Genomic DNA, 17,873 nt, shown 5'->3' on the forward strand with positions numbered 1-17,873 from the left:
GCCATGCTGTTGACCCTCTATGAATACAACCAATAAAATAAGCATTATGTATTACTGAATAACAAGATGATGAACAAGGAAGATAAGAGTAAATTTAAATATTTGAGTCGCCATTTTTAATTGCCAAATTTACCATAAGTATAATGAGAGCATGTAGGAATTCAGTGTCTGAAGCTTCAGTAAAAACTATCTATGAACTTTAAGCTAGTCCATAAGCTTTACTGTACCTTCTTCATAGCAAGAAGGAAATAATGCTTTGTGCAGGAGATGATGCCTTGTGCAGAACGTGAAATCATCTCTTAAAATGAAAATATAAAGTAATGGAAATCCTTTATTTGAAATTTTCAAATATACTTAGGAAAAAGATAAAAACTGATCATCACTAGACTTAGTACACAAGTGTTCAAAAGCATTCAATTTAATGCATTCCACCCTTGTGATAATGAGATGTACTTTGACACCTGTACACAATTGCATAAAAATAGAATTTAACAGATAATGTGGTTTAGGGCTTCTTGGTTTGTCACAAAACTCACAGATTTGCAGAAGAAAAATTAAGCGCCAGTGACTTCTTTCCACCACACTGAGCAAGGCAAGATGTTTTTCTCCATATCTTAACCATTCTGGAGCCAAGTTAAAATAACCAGATATGGGCTTTATCTGGCTGCAGTCCTGCTGAGGATGCAGCAGCTGCCAGCTGTGAACCCCTGTGTGGTCCTGCAGGCAGTCATACATGCACAACAGGCTCAGCGCACGTGCTGGATCTCTGGGTGCACTATCCTTCCAGAGGCTAAAGCTCTGAACTCTGAGGAGTAACCACACAAAGTTGCGCCTCTGTAACTTGCCTTTCCACTCAAGACACTGAGGATGTCCCACCTGCCTCACTCCTGTGAGGATTCTCTCCAGAAAAACCTCCATGTTTACATGCAAGTACATATACAAGTGGCTTGTCTCGCCAAATCCAACTAAAACACTTTACACATCCTATTTTTGCATTTTTAATTTTATATTAGGGTGAAACTAAAGAGAGCTGTAGCACAACTGCTAAAAGAGTTCAGTGTTATCCCTCAACATCAAAAGCTGCAAATGGGCACTTAAACAGCTACTCCTACCCCAAGAATTTGCAATTAAGAGACCTTAAAAAATTTCCTCTTCACAGTTAAGCAACATTTGAGGTCTTATGATGGCCTGATCTAAATTTAGGAAAATCACAAATGGATCACTGAACAGGAGGAGAGAAAGGTACTTAGGGATGAAAAATAATTATCCTTTTGCAAATCTGTAATAAATTTATAGAACATTTATACACAAATCTTGATTAAATGGCAGGTCACAATAAACAGTATGATGACTGACAGCAGCACTCTGGGAAGCGTTTACACCATTTTCCTGTTTAGAAACCACGACAGAATAATTATCTGCTCACAACCATTTTCAGAAGCATGTCAAGCTTTTCAAGTTCCCTTTTCCACCATTAATAGTATTCACGAGGATGCATCAAAGGATGTCAGAGGTTACTACCTCTGACAGCAATTAACGTAAAGAAACAAGAAAATCAGAGGGGTTGCTTCTAAGAAGTGGTTCTATCGGAAAAACCATTTTGGGGAAAGAATTTTAAAAGAGAATCCATGTGACCTCATGCACAATCCATCAAATTCCAGCAAGACTGACAATCCAAAGATGAGTAGCTGGCAAGGATTGTCATTCTGATGGGTAATATTCCAATCCTAGATAACAAAACCTCTTCCTTGAGCTAAAAGTATATTTGGAAAACCTGAAAATCTGGGAGGAAGATGTAGAGGATAAATTAACTAGTGAAGATATTAAGTGGGAAGTGGAGTGTTTATTAAAGCAAATAGGTGATCTGACCATTGATTTTTCAGTTTATAAATGATTCATGATCTATGGAATATGGTTAATAAGGCAGTCTCCTGTGATTAGTTGAATTGAGTTGTCACATCATGAAGAATGTTAAAACGTTATACACTAATTTAAAACTTTTACTGAACAATGAAAAACGCTAAGAAAATCAAAGATTCCCACATAGGAAAAAAAATCCTTGTTTTTTTCTTTAATACTACAATTAACAAAGCAACTCTAATACAGTTTTGCCAATGAAAGACAAACTCTGGCATAAAGAAAATACCAGATAAATATTTTTAAAAAAAGAAAAGAAATACTGAAAATCTACACAAATAAAAAACCTCTAGACACTCTCAAAAAGAAAAAAAAGTGTCAAGTTTGAACCTGTGTGATCCTAATTTATAAGTTATTTTACACAATGATGGTTTTATAGTGTACTGAAAAGCAGAAAGGCCCTTTATGATTTCCTGTACACCTTGACTACTTAGAGTTGGCTAGTCACCACTCTAAGTAAGGGGAATTCAAGAAGTAGCATTAAACTTTCTTTCCAGAAAGTTTTTAGACTTGAGCAAAGGCATCTTGAAAAAGAGACTTTTTAACTATTTCCAAAGCTAGCATGCTTTAAACACCTGGAGAAGAAAACAAACAAAACACAAAAACAATCCCCCCATCCCCACCCCATCTATTTCTAAGACATTCTTAAAAACACACCTACATTCCTGGTATTGCCAGGAACGACACAAGTGAGTTCACAGCCATGGTTCAGCTTCCAGGACATTGGCTAAAGCAATGTACGCAGCAGGGAAATAATGATTCCCTGCATCACGATGCACAACACCTCCTGTACAGAGGCCAGCGAGCCGGCTAACACCCCCTACTCACGTCAGCAAACGCTAAAAGCAAGCACGTCTGGTACACAGTCAGCCCCCATTTCCACATACTCCGCTTCCAGCAATCCTTTTGCTTCAAAGAATGTACCGTTTCAGAAGCAACTGCCAATAGCTGCTGAGAATCCTTGCACTTCTAATGGTTCGTGGACTTGCATTTTACATTGCTACTGCAAATGTATTTCAGTTGTTTTATAGCTAGAGGGGCCACCCCAAATCACAGTCTCACTGCAAACTCACAACAAAATATGTAGAGGTATGATTGTCACTTACTGTAAAGAACATTTATATGCTTGATTTTCAGGATGCAACTAAACTCACCAAAATCAAAGGGACAATTAATCACTGAGCTTCACTATCCACCACCTGTGCTGGTCCAAACCTTACAGACTGGTAATTCACTGAAAATTATTTTTATTTTGGTATTTGCAGAGAAAAAAGGATATAACCCAAACAGAAGTGACAACTCCAAACACAGAGATTTGAAAAAAATGCTAACAGGAAGCATGTAAATGCCATAAGCAGTACCAAGTGATGTGTTACAGTATCATGATCCAATTGATTGAAATAGTGAAATAGCTAAACAAGTATGAACTATCTGCTTTAATTTCATTTTTGAAGAGTTTAGCAACCACAGAGAAATGTTACCCTCTTACAACTCTTCACGAAGGGAAACTAAGTAGTCATGCAGGGAAACACCAAAGTTACACACTTGAAAAAAAAGCACAGGTTAAATGCTTCTTATCTATTCAAGAGCTGGTGTTTGAATTTTTGGGGTTTTTTTCAGGCACTAGACAAAAATGCATCAACCGGAAGACATTTTCAAAAATCAGTGTTATTTTGTGATCCAAAGGTCAAAACACTATCAAATTTTCAAGTATAATTTTTGTTTCAAATAACAAAGTGTTTGGTTATAAAGAAACAATCTCAGATATAAATAGCACCGCTCAAGCTGTTTGCCTCCAGTAATGGATGGCAAAGAATGCAGTTTAGCAAAATTTGGTATTTCATTTCTGTATTAATGAACAGGCTTCACAGATAAGAGCCCACCATTCTGTATAAAAAAAAAAAACCTCAAGACTGAAAATTCTATCTTAATACAAGTTACTACAGGCCCTTCTATGTCAGCATCAGTCCCACTCTCCACCTCCCCAAACTTCAGTTTAACAACAAATCTACACTCTATGCTTGGACAGTGGTTTCAACTACACTATTTTAAATAAAAGGATACTAAATGTTCCATAATATTTGATTTAGAGAAATTAATCTAAAAGCAACTTAATCAGAAAATGCAGGAGGGAAAGGAAATACTTTGACTACAAAACAAATTCCAGGTTTTCCTAAAGCACAGTGTGCAGTTATAAAAGTGGGGGTGACAATCAACGACTTTTTTAAAAGCCTTTCAAAATATGAATAAAATAACCAATACAGAAACATTTCACAATACACAGAGCAATAATTCCAAAGGGATTTCATTTGAACTGATGACTATCTGAGCTATGAAAGCTGATGCATTCAAGGCAGCCCTTAACCAGCTGGTGACTGAAACTACACAGAGCAGCAGTGATTGCATTAAAAACCTAATACATCAATTCCCACAGCATAAAGCAGAGAAAGGAGACATTTCTTTTTCTCTTACATTAATGAAATAAGAAAACACTCCTGAAAACCTTGAGAGCCAAACATCTCCATTCAGTAGCAGGAAAATAATTTTCCTAAAGACTGCACTAACATGCTAGAAGGCCACTGGCTTGAGATGCACACAGTAACAGCATACGAGGTTCTGAAAGAACACTTCCATTGCTTTTTTTAACACCAGCTCAGGTGCTTGATTACTATAGCCACAGACATGTATATGTAAAACCAACACGCACAGTACTGCTTAAATCCAAAATGCAGTACATTCTTATGAGTACGAGAGCTCCAAAGGGTATCTGCACGAAAGAGTGATTCCTGCACTCTTTACAGGAGCAGACAAGGCTAGCATGACCTCAACAGGCTCCCAGATGATCCTGTACTGGGAGGCACCCTCCCAGAAAAGATGCTCTGTAGAACATATGGATATACCTTTTGCCCACCAGATTCACACACCCACTTAAATAAGGCTCATTAACTGGAGGAGGAAAAATAACGTTGCTGAGACTCTTGTTTTCAAAAGCAAAGAATATCCTCTCTTGTTAGGTCTATACTTCTGATACCAGCTCACTTCCCTTCAGGAACAGCATTCCTCCACAAAATTCTTAACAGCACTGTTCCTCCTCTCTAAATCTATCTTCAGGGTGCAAAGCTGGGAAGTTAAAAAGAGCATCAGAAAACCTGAAAAAGCCTACCCTAACATTCAGCCCTGCCCTTGAAAAATTCTTCCGTACTTCTCAACACAGAGATTAAATGGATTTCCCTCAGCAGTCCTGCCTAAATGGTACCAATGCCTGAATCCTCAAGCTGCACAACTGCATCTTCAAAACACTGCACTCTTAAGTAAAACTGTCCCACTAAAAAAGCAGAACAGTTCATTAGAGCATTGCCCTCCTCCTTATAAAACACTTAATCTGATGTTAATTTGAGGGACAATAAATCTCTCATGCAAAGATCTGAGGGTCTTTTTAACCAAAATTATTCCTTTTGGATTTGGCTGTGACTACCTTTCTTCCAGATCAGCCCTGCCAAGGCCAATGCATACCAAGGGCAGCGAGCCACCATTCAATCTAATCTAGCAAGAACAGAAACCAGCACAAGGCAGCACATGGCAGTCGCTCATGTGACAGATGGCTTTGTGGCACTGCTTTGTATTCACACACCCGGAGCTCTCTGCAGCAGAACAACACACCTGCAATGGGCTACCCCAGCAGCTGGAACCCTTGTCAGCCCCTGGCATAGCAGGAGATCATCCCTTCCAAGCCCCAGAGGGAGAAGCTGCAGCCTCCCTCCATCTCGCTCAGCCGCAGGATCGCAGCTAGAGCCATCTTCTCCTGGCCTCGCTCCTTCTCCCCAAAGGACGGCTGATGGAGCAGCACCTGCCCAGCGCTGGACTGGCCACAGCCAGAGGCACCACAGCCTCCCTGCAGCAGGGACAGGCAGAGTGAGAGCAGGAGTGCTGCGGAGAGGAGAGCCCACCGAGAACTGAGGAGAAACAAGGAAACACAGATACTGCAGCTGAGTTCCCAAACACAGACTAGAAATCCATTTCATGAGGCTCCATGTGCACAGGGACGGGAGTTCTTTCACTTCGTTTTTCAGGTGACGGTAACTCAGCACCAGACATTCAGAAATTGTTTTTCTCTGCTACACTGCAGTAAACATTTTTAAACTACTGTGATGAATCGCTTCTTTGCACGTTCTTCAACAAGGCTTGAGCATATAACAACATCCTGATGGGCTGCTATTTGTTTAGAACAAAATGTGGGAAGCTCATTCAATAACAAGCATCCAACACTACACCCTGCAAATAAATCTGCTTCAAGACACTGGGGAATCAGCTTCAGACTTTAGGCACTTTTCCCCTGTTTTACAGGTACATTGGGATCCACTAGGAATCCCAACAGATGGCTACCAAACCAGTTTGTGTGGTAACAAAGTTCTTACTCTACAGACCCTACAAGCTTCACACCTTCAGAATTACTGACACATTATTCAACTTCTACTTGGATGAAAGCTAAGCAACCATTCCTTCACAAGCTGTGTTTTTTTAAATTAAAAAAAAAAAAATAGGCTAAACTTAGCTAATGAACAGACCATACCAAATGTATGTCAATACCTAAACAGCTGCTAAGAACGCTGTTTCTCAAAATTCAATCCACAAAGAGCAGCAAGCTTAGCTGCTGGCTTGCTTTCATTCACACCTGCCTAATTACATGAAAAACAAAAAAAAATGCTCTAAGTATTTTTCAAATACCTCTTTCCTTGCAACCAGGATCTAGAATCACTACAGAACTGTTTAAAAATCACAAGAGCTGACTTGCACAGCCATCTGCTAGACAGACACCAAGGCATGATATTATGAAATGCAGCACAAGGCACTTCTGAAGGTGTTAGAGCTAATAGAAAATGCTCCATTTTAGAAGACAGCAACACATTCAAGTTCAAGTCTTTGACCAAGGAATTCTGAATTACATACACAGAATGATTTTAAATATGATAGGCTGAAAACAATTCCACTTGAATCCTACAAGATGATGTAGTGGGCTACTATGAAAAACATATTTACCACGTGCAATACCTGCACTTTTTAATTTCTCAGTTTGCTGCTGTATGGAAGGAGTACCATTTGACCCAGAAATAAATACAAGCTTCACATTGACCAAAATAATGTTATTTTTAAATCAGTTCATACCAGTAAGGTGCTCTACAGAAAAGCATGTGGGAAATGAAAACACTATCTTCAGAAAAAGATTTAAATACCATGTTGTATGTGAGCCATAGAGCTACTGAACAATAGGAAAGAAAACGAACAATTACTTAATAATAGAGGTTAATAAGGTAATGAATGAGGCTACGTACATAGTATCACTACACAGTATCAATCACCCTACTTTTATAAAGGAGCTTAAAAGCAACATTAATTGCAGAATTCCCCAAGTTTTGGTTACTTTCATTATCAACCAAGATAGTCCCTTAGAAGCCTGATCACATATTTAATGCCCTAATTGAGTAATAACTTTGTGCAGACCTTCAAAACCTAGATAGCAGCTTCATTTCTATATGGGATTCCTTAGACAAATTAGAATTATGCCAGCATTTAACGATGCACGACATGGGCTCCCCTGCCTTCTCCGGAATAAGATAAATAAAAATATTTTGGCAAGGAAACAGTCCCTCACTAGCAGAACTCTTCTTAGAATCTCCAGCAGTTTCTCACATTGAAGCATTGTATTCGGCAATACCAGAGTCTCCCACCTTAAACCAAGCTCTGCTTTTTGTTAGCAAATAAAATTAAGCTTGCCAATAAAAAGGTTCCCCTCCTGCTCAAAAGTTAAACTTCTGAGCTAACTTTAAGCATTAACTAGAGAAACACTGCAAATTGAAATCAGGGTAGAAGTTCTTCAGTCGTTTCCCAAAGTACAGAAAGATGAGGTTTCACACATACCTAAAAGCCTGCTGTCCTCACAAGTGCCACTTCTTGCTGCATGGTCCCAGCCCCTTTAACACACCCCTGGCTACTCCGTGAGCCAGTTCAACTCAATCATTGCAGGTAAATTATGACTCTTCCTTACCCCCACATTATTTCAGTCGTCTCCTAGAGTAACAAACTCAGTCTGCTCACCAAAAGGTCACACAAGTGTCAGGTCAGCAAAAGCATGATGTTCCTACAGCATGAACGAACACCTTGCTGCTGTCAGCCTCAACCAGCAGCAACCTTCAAAAGACTAAACATTAAAACAGCCCAATCTCCTTTCAAAAGCAAATAGGTCTTCTCCAGCTCCATTATAAATTCCAAGAAAACAAACCCAGCTGTGTCAAATGCTCATTAGCATTAGTTTTGCACGTGTACAGAAACATAAATGCAATTAGCTGAAATAAGAGGAAAAGGTCCACACAATTACCTTGCTCTACGGATGCAACACTGAGCTTCTCCCATTCAATTAATTATTTTTAATTAATTAAATATTTAGTTTAGATGCAATTAACTTAGAGTGCATATAGTTCCTAATCTCTTTGTGCATTTAAATGCAACATTTCTGAAATTCAACCATATTTCCATCTCTGAGATGGAAAGAAAGAGGAAGTTATGTGACAACTTAAAACAGTTTCTGAGGAGATCAGTTTCTGAAACGATGCAAGACCAGTGCAAGAAGCAAATGTAATTGAAAAAAACCACAAAGTTCATCTTTCCAAATCCAGACGTGAGTTTCAAGATGCTGTCAAAACGCTCACTCCCACCACTTTGTCCCAAGCACACGATCAAAGTGACAGTCACAGTGGCATCCTCTGATCTTCTGCCATGAAGTGACTAAATTGTGCCTCGTAATTTTCACAGTGCTAAAGCCTGCTCATTAATTCCACCCCAGGAGGAGAAATCTCGTCGATTTCTCCAAACAAAACTAAACCAAAACAAACAAACAAACAAACAACCAAAACAACAAAAAAAACCCCAAACCTAAAAACCCAGCAACGCCTACTACCCTGTCTGTCACAGGTTCGGGACTCTCACCCCTATTTACACTTCTGCATACTGTCGGGCGAGTGCAAGTTTATTTTCACAGCAAGCAGAAGCTCCCCTGTACCCGGCTCCCGCCGAACACGTCCCGGCTGCAGCCGGGGCCACCCGCGGGCCGGGCGCTCCGGCCCTGCCCGAGCCCCGGCCCTGCCCGAGCCCCGGCCCTGCCCGAGCCCCGGCCCTGCCCGAGCCCCTCCGCGGCCCCGGCCCTGCCCGAGCCCCGGCCCTGCCCGAGCTCCGGCCCTGCCCGAGCCCCGGCCCTGCCCGAGCCCCGGCCCTGCCCCAGCCCCTGCCCCAGCCCCGGCCCTGCCCCAGCCCCGGCCCTGCCCGAGCCCCGGCCCTGCCCCAGCCCCTCCGCGGCCCCGGCCCTGCCCGAGCCCCGGCCCTGCCCGAGCCCCGGCCCTGCCCCAGCCCCGGCCCTGCCCGAGCCCCGGCCCTGCCCGAGCCCCGGCCCTGCCCCAGCCCCGGCCCTGCCCGAGCCCCGGCCCTGCCCGAGCCCCGGCCCTGCCCCAGCCCCGGCCCTGCCCCAGCCCCGGCCCTGCCCGAGCCCCGGCCCTGCCCCAGCCCCGGCCCTGCCCGAGCCCCGGCCCTGCCCGAGCCCCGGCCCTGCCCGAGCCCCTCCGCAGCCCCGGCCCTGCCCGAGCCCCGGCCCTGCCCGAGCCCCTCCGCAGCCCCGGCCCTGCCCGAGCCCCGGCCCTGCCCGAGCCCCGGCCCTGCCCCAGCCCCGGCCCTGCCCGAGCCCCGGCCCTGCCCCAGCCCCTCCGCGGCCCCGGCCGCTGCGAGCCGCGGTCCCGCCCCGCTCCCCGTGGGAGTGCGGCAGTGGGCAGGAAAAATGTTACTTCTTTAGTTTTTGCGGTTTTTTTTTTTTTTTTTTTTTTTCCCCAAAAGGGGCTCTTCTCTCGCTCTTTGTGGGCCAGGCAGGGGACAGGTTTGGCGTCAAGGGCCACATGTCGAGGGGCGCACCCTCCCAGCAGCGGAGCCCCGGAGGGTCGGTTCCCTTCCCCGGCCGCCGGGGCTGCGGGGCTCGCCCGCCGCCGCTCTCGCACCCACCTTTCTGCGCCTCGGTGCCCCGCAGCAGCAAGAGGAGGAGGAGGCTGGGGCGGAGCAGCGGGGCCGCCCGCCGGGTCCCCGCGGGGCGCAGCCGCCCCGGGCTCACCATGGCCCGCGGCGTGGCCGGCGCGCCCGGCGGTCCCGGGGCATCGCGGGCTGCGGGGCGGCCGCGCCGGGCCGCGTCTGAGCGCTCCGCGCCCGCCAGCCCGCCCGTCCCCGCGGCCGCCCAACCGCTTCCGGGGGCGCGGCGGGGCCGCCCCGCTTCCTGCCGCCCTCCGCGCCGCTCGGCCGGGCCCGCGGCCCGGAGCCCCGGCGGCTCCGCCGAGCGCGGGGCCCCCTCCGCGCCCGCCCCGAGCCGCGCCCTCCCGGGCGGACTGCGCGGGGCTCACGGCCCAGGCCGAGTCCCCGGGAGCCAGCCCCTGAATTCCCACTCTCTTCCACCTCCGCCCTCCTCTGCGAACTGGCTACGAGTATTTCACTTTTTTGAGCTTTTTTTTTTTTTCCCTCGCTAAGTAGACATGAAGGCAAGATTTCTGGGAAAAACCCAAACAAAAGTCCTTGGAAACACGAGTATTGCAGTTGATAACAGAACGGCTAATCCGGTGTCAAAGGTTAAGCTGGTGTCAAAGCGCTCCACACACAAATGTGAATGCAGCTCTAGATGTGGGAGAGCTTGGCTATGAGGTCCCAAGCAATTGCAGCTTCAGCCCTTGTCCCCCAGCTTTTGAACACACGCTGTCTGAGATGGGAGATATTTCCAGAGGTTGCACTGGAAATATCTTGTCTTTAGGAAGAAATTGTTCTCTGCTTCTCCCAAACAGCTCTGCAAAACAGATACCGGTTCCTGGCCAGTTGTGTCCAGTGCTGGCCCCATGAAAAGGACAGGAAAACCATCTCAGGGCCAGTCTTACCCAACCCACAGAGTTGCTTGAATAAGCATTTAGATTATGTTTAGTAATTGATTTAACATTACTATTCCTTATTAAGATGCTGAAAACTCAACTGTGGCCAAATCTATGCTTACGGCTTATTAAGGGCTTTGTACAAGGGCTATTATATATTATAGCCTGTTGACAAAGAAACATGGAGAGCATTACTTTTCCTTCCTTGAGTACCATACCCCATACCATCCATATCCCTTGTGCCAAATCATAGAAGATTCCACAATAGATTTGGATGCTCAGACTAAAGACAGCAAAATTTTGTTGCCCATTTTTTATTTGTTTGGCCCATACTTGTGCCACAGCTACTAGAAGGTGTCTTTTCATATAATTAGGGAATTATAAACACGAGAATTTTAGAACATTTCATATTTTTCCCTTTTGAAATCCTTTAATGACATGGGAAGATACCCAAATGAAAGCAAAATCAAGGAAGCGTATCACAGATTAATTTTTTTAAAGTCTTCTTACAAGATGTAATAGCCACCAATACATCCTGCAACACCTAATGGAAGGTGAATCAAAAACAATTTCCATACATTGCTTTGTGTTCCATTCATCAGACACAGAAGTTCATGCCATAGGTCATGCGGAGCAGTTACATCACTACAATAACATCCTTTCTGTACTACAGAGACCACATTCCTAAGATCACCAATCATTGGTGGTATTTGTTGTGCACTGGAAAAATCACTCCTTTAATAATTTCTGTCTTAGTGGTGCTGAGCATTAAGAGGAGTATCTGAAAATCCTACACGTAATTTGGTAACACACCTGACAGAGGTTTTCTCCTGTGTTATGTTCTGTTCTCAAGGTATTTTGTGAACTTGATTTAACTATTCTAAATGGTTTATTGGTGCATGTAAAAAAAAGGAGCATCTGAATCTGTGAAAGGGTTGATTTCTAAATGGGGTGTGAAAACTTGCAGAATTCCTAAGAGCAGCCAGAGGCCAAATTTGCCTCATTTATCTTGGAAGTTTATCCCAAAGCTACATTCCCTGACCACAAATGGTTTTTGTGGACCTTAGCTTATATATTTTGCAAAGGGAGCACCACCATCCTGACAGAAGCAACAACAAACTATTAAAGGTTATACACCTTAAAAGACTCAAAGATTTATAGAATCTACAGAACCCAAGGATTACCAATGCAACTGTTTGAAAGACTTGTCTTAATATATGGTTTTCATGCAATAGAGCAATCTGAAGAATTAGATAAATCCAGATGGGGACTACAGCTTTCAGAATCTTCCTTCTGAGAAGATTCCAGAACAAAATGAATTTACGTACACCAGCTGCAGAGTACTGCATAGTTTGGTCTGTGAGAGCTCCCAGGCAGCTCCTCTGGGGAAAAAAAATTGTGTAAGAAAGACTTGATTTTAGTTTGTGACTTAGAACTGTCACTGTCATCAAATCAAAACAGATACAAATTAAAATGTGGGAAGAAAACACAAATATAACAACATATGATACCAATCTCATAAGGCAAATTGCCAACATCTTTATGAAATCAGCACAAATACTGTTTTTTCAATATTGTAAGACAGAAGACCAAACCAACTCCTTAGTGCTGATAGAAGAATGTTTAGCCAACTAAGCATTTCTGTAATGTTTCCTTCCCATTGTGAGTAATTTCTAGAGGTAACTGAAACTATCATCTCCATCTGGTTCTCTCATTTCCCTCGAGAAGCTTCTGAGTGCTGGGCTTCTTTCCCACCATAGCTCTCTAGATTTTACATTCTTTTGTTGCATTTCAAAAGCTGAATTCAGCTGGAGGGCAGGGCTGCTATTCAGAGAGAGCTCCACCAGAGTAATTCCACGGTCTTGCATCTGGGAAGGAATAGCCCTGTCCAACAGTAGAGGCTGGGAGCTGTTTAGAAGCAGAAAAGGACCTCGATGTCCTAGAGGACAGTTTGAAGGTGTGTCAGCACTATGCCCTTACAGCCAAGGTGGCCAACAGCATCTTGAGCTGTATTAAGGAGAGGGCCAGGGGAACAATCTTTGATAACACCTCATCTCAGCCCTGTCACTGCTCTGGGGCTCCCTCCAGTATGAGAACAATAGAACAGGGTCAATCAAAAGGCCTCCAAAAGAGTCAGGGGCTGGAGAACGTGATGCACGTGAAGAGGTTGATCAAGCTGGGTATTTTCACATTGGAGAAAAGGAGACCCTGTTGCTGCTTACAACTCCCTGACTGCAGGACAGGACTGGAAAATGGAAGTAGCCTCTTCTCATAGGTGCACCATGATGACACAAGAGCCAACAGACACAAATTGCAGCGCAGTAAATTACTAGGTAAAAGGGAAATAATATATCATGAGGATGGTCAAACACTGGACTGGGTTGCTCAAAGATGTTGTAGAAAACCTCCATATTTAGAAATGTTCAGGACTCCCTTAGCCCTCATCAACGGGATCTGGTGAGACCTGTTTGAGCAAGGAGCTGAACTAGATAACCCCTGAAGGTCCCTTCTGACCTGTTATGGCTGCATGATTTTAAGGCACCAAGTGATGTTCTATGGGTGAAAGTCCTATAGTTCCAGGTCTAGATGTTCTAGAATCTAGCTTTTGTTGCTCTTGGCTACTTTTTTTTCATCTCATTTGGGATTTTTGGGTTTTGTTATAGCTTCAGTAAAAATTGTTCTACTCGTCTCTTCGCTCTCATTTTTTCTTTGCTCCAGTTTTTATTGCCTATTATGCTGATTATTTTTTAAGAATAACAACAATTTAAATTCAACCTTTTAGAAAGGAAAATGGGTATTGATTATATATTACTCACATCAATGTACGTTTAGAAACAAATTTATAAAGCCACTATGATATGGTGGCTTTATAAACCTGAGGTTTATTAAATGAACCTCAGGTTCATTATTAGTTCACTTCAGCTAGGAGCCTCATGACTGTACATAAGACACATTTATTTGACACTCTAGACTTATTTAGTTGCTGAGTGGTCTGTGTTTTTAAAAGAGAATAAACACTTAACATTTAGCTCTGGATTATTTTAGTAAGAAACATCTGTGAATTTTACTGTGCTGAAAGTCATTATCTGGGGAAAACAGTAGCATAAATTCCAAGAATTTTTTTTTTTTTTTTTTACATTTTTACTGCACTGTATATATGAAACAATTCAGAGAAGATGGTGATATGAAAAACACTATTTTTTTCTTATTTAAACAGTGTAAATAGGGAAAGAAAATATTAGGGAGGATCTCTTACTGTCTTCTACTCTTGAACAAATTCTTGTTTATTTGAACAATGGCCGATTGTTAAGATCCTTTAAGCAAGAACAGTTAGAAAAACATTAAAGACAAATTGTATCTTATAACTGTGGGTTTTATACATTTAAATAAAAACTGTGTTTCAAAGTATTGAGCAATTTAATTCCCAGGATGCACTGAATTCTCTGGCTCAGTGAAAGCTGAAGGACGAGCCTATGATTACTATAGGATTAATTAAGCACAGGTAAAATTTTAATCATGGCTTTAGCTTCTGTGGGAATTAAGAACATATATAAGTCTGTATCTATTTAGCTTAATCAGGAACTATGAATCTTCTACTTCAATTATTTCCATACATTTCCTTTCTGTTTTATAGGTAAGATACTGCTTTTCACATTCTCTTCAGTGTATTGCATTTTTGTCAGGAATCAGTTTTGTCTTCTAGCTTTTCTTCCTGCATGCAAAGCCCAGTTTGAAACAATCTTTCATCACTTGCACCTGCTCCAAATTCTGTATTTTGTCTATATTGTTCTCATTCACTGCCTGCATTCTTATTTGTTATTAGCTCTGAATTGATTCAGTCACTACATCATGTTGAATAATTATTTGGTTTATACTGATTTCTGCTCCCAAACTCATTGACCAGTGGCAACCAGAAAAGCTTTAGATGTCAGGCTCCTCAAATGCTGAAGCTCTTCACTGATAAATTTACATGCTTGAGGAGAACAGATCACATTTATGATGAGGAAAATAATTAAGAGCAGCCTTTCTTTTGTCCTTTTGAAGGTGAAAGAGAGGAATTAAATGTGGCATGTTTCAGGGCTTTGTATCCAGTCTAAAGGAAATTCTATGTCCATACATCAGTGTGAGAGACCAATATAATGTTTAGCAATATATTTCTGCCTAATGCTGTCTACAGAGGAGCCTCAGATGTCAACAGAACCTTGAGGTGAGACTGTTAATGTAACAACCTGGAACCTGCAAAGACAATATCTGGAAGCTAAGATCCAAAGGGAACAGCTTCAAGCAAATTTTCTGTCTCAGAAATAGGTGCAGATGAGATTGGTAATTCCTTTGCAAATAAATTAATTTGTTTCAAGAATTTGTACTTTGCTTGCTCTTAAAATTGTGACTCAGAGTATTGAATTGTTGATATCAGCTCTTTCTCTTCCAGATAAAGAAACTGGAGAGTAGCTTGATTTTTTCTGATCTTTTGTTGCAGTCCCACCCAACACAAACTGAGCTGAGCTGAACTGGAACCATATCAGTACAGTGATGCATAAAATAAACTGTAGTAAAAAGAAGAGAATCAAAATGTGAAAGTATATTTTAGAAATACCAGATTAATGGTGAAAAGCTTGATATCTTTTGTACAGATTTAAGTAATGTACTGCTGAGGGACAGCCCTGACTGGTGCTAATGAAAGTCAGAGCTAGAACTGGAGGCAAAAATAACTCAAATTCAAACAAATTGGTGTAGCATTTAACTGAAATAGCAGAGAATTTTATTTTTAAATGAAGGAAAGCCTGAAAATATTCAAATCTTTAAAGCTTAAAGAACCTTTAAAAGCTTTAAACTTTGCTAATAAAGACATACATAAACATTAGAACTTTTGATCAAATTTGAAGATGACATAGGATTTTTTTATGTGAAATGCAAGTTTTTTTGCACAGGGCTAATTTTTCTCTCTGGAGAACAGCATTGCCAATTACTAAAAACCCACAAACTTGTGAGTTTTTTTCTGTTATTGCCAGCACTTGGATGCTGGCAGGCAATGACTGTCCAAGTTCTTCAGGAGTCTCTCCAAATCCATTTTCACTAACATTTGTATTACTCCTATCTCGTTCATGGGAGAGGTTGACACTATGAGGTTGCAATCTCTTCCAACAACTGACATCTTTCTCACAAAATCTTGCCCAAAGTACACTTCAGGGCCTGTGTTGGCACAGAAGTTATGGTGTTGCACCTCAAGAGGAGTGGGTGTCATTTGCCCCTTATATCTGAAAATGTAAAGAGACTGAGGAACTGATTATTGTCAGTCACAAATTAAAACAAAACAAAACAAAACAACAAAAACAACCAGGCTTGAAGAAACAATACTATTTAAAGAAGATGTTTTTTGGCAAATGTAAAGGGAAGGAATTACCAAGTTGAGTATCAGAAGGTTGGAGCAGTAACTCACAGGCTTCCTGAGACAAGGCCCAGCAACACAGATGTGCAATGTCTTTCTGGGGAGCCCTTGACCGAGTGTTTATGTGCAACAATTCTGTTAATGCACAGATAGAGGAAGCATGGCAACCCAGCTTGCTCTAGCAGAAATAAAAGTTAGGGAATTCTTGTCAAAAAGGTTAAGTAAGTATGGAACCAATACTTCTCAGTGTATTTCTAAATGTTAGGAATTAAAACCTTCAGCTGCTTGTATGTTGAGAAGGAAAAGTGTGTCTTTCTAGACATAAATAGAAATAAATATATAAAATATATACATTATATATAATGTATATTTTACATTATATAAAATAATATATATAATTTTATATACATATACATATATAAGAAATATAAAATAAATACATAAATATAATATATAAATATATTTTAAGCAGAATGTCTCAGTACAATGTTGCAGATCAGGAGGGTCTTTTCATTAGGTTGGTGACAATTAAGTACATGATTATATCTCAGTGTTAAGTTGAAATCTCCCTGCTTGAACCCATTTCAGTCCAAGAGGGTATCAAAAATGGGGATGGCTTTGGTGGTAAGTTACATACTGAGATATGAGGTCCAGTCTCTTAAGCAACTTCACAGCAATGGGAGAAAGGAGGTGAATAAAAGAAGCCCTTCTTTCAGCATGACGATGAAAAACCCTCCTGCAGCCTCTCATGCAAGCTGTAACAACGAGAATCAATCAGCAGCACCGATGTGCTTTTATTTCCATCTCCAGTATCCTTGGGCAGCAATAGCCCTTCATTTTTATGTCAGCGAGCAGTGTTCTCTGGGATGCATTTTATATTTCAGTAATGATTTACGTTCAATCTGCTAATAAAGGCCAGATGATCAACTCTGTTATGCAAATGGAAGCATGGAGAGAGCAAGGAAGTCCTCAACTTGAAGTGGCAGAAGGAACAAATGCCATTCTGTTTATAGGGCTGCTTTTCTTTATCCTTGACCTTTCAGTAGCTATTTTGCCTGCACATTCTTCTTCAAGGGGAAGGGTGCAGTCAGATGGAAGGTGATTAATCCTGTCAGAAACCATGTCATGTCACAGCTGAGACTGATATTGAAGGTGTCCAGTAACTAAAAGCCTTGTTACTTTTAGGCTTTTAGTTCATATAAATTCTCAATAGTTTAAGCAAACAGGTTGCAATGCATACGTTGTTAAGACAGAGGCTTATTTTAATGACATGCAAGTAAATTGGGTACCTATGCTTAAGGAAAGAAATACAAACAATCTACATGTAATTAACAGGAAATATACTTAATGCAGGTTATAGTCTAGCTATATTTATATGTCATTGTCATTTTATATTTGTCTTTCTACAGATGTGAATGAAATACTGAACTAAATATTAGTTATACCCTTCAAAAGCAGACAGTGACTATGGACCTCCAGGGCTGAATCCATTCTCTTCAGCACAAGCTGAATAACCAAGTTCCCAGGAACTTGTGAGACAAGAACAGTTGCAGGGTAAGAGGTTTTCCTGACCAGCAGACTCATGTCAATATGACTGTGTCATTCTAGCTGATGTAGCTTGCATTCAA

At 41.8% G+C, this 17,873-nt stretch overlaps 1 protein-coding gene across 4 annotated transcripts in view; it reads right to left on the minus strand.

Moving 5' to 3' along the window:
* The window catches only part of DCBLD2 (discoidin, CUB and LCCL domain containing 2), a 49,419-nt gene extending 39,353 nt beyond the window's left edge, over positions 1 to 10,066 (minus strand). For all 4 annotated transcript variants that reach the window (XR_013342112.1, XR_002466803.2, XR_002466802.3 and 1 more), the window contains exon 1: positions 9,955 to 10,066. Coding sequence is in view for 1 of the 4 variants with exons in the window: in XM_077790909.1 (XP_077647035.1) it covers positions 9,955 to 10,063 (109 nt within the window). In the remaining 3 variants the exon portion in view is untranslated. The remainder of the gene's footprint in view (positions 1 to 9,954) is intronic.
* Between the last annotated feature and the right edge of the window lie 7,807 nt (positions 10,067 to 17,873).

This window comes from Lonchura striata, chromosome 2 (assembly GCF_046129695.1).
Source record: "Lonchura striata isolate bLonStr1 chromosome 2, bLonStr1.mat, whole genome shotgun sequence".
Taxonomy (NCBI): domain Eukaryota; kingdom Metazoa; phylum Chordata; class Aves; order Passeriformes; family Estrildidae; genus Lonchura; species Lonchura striata.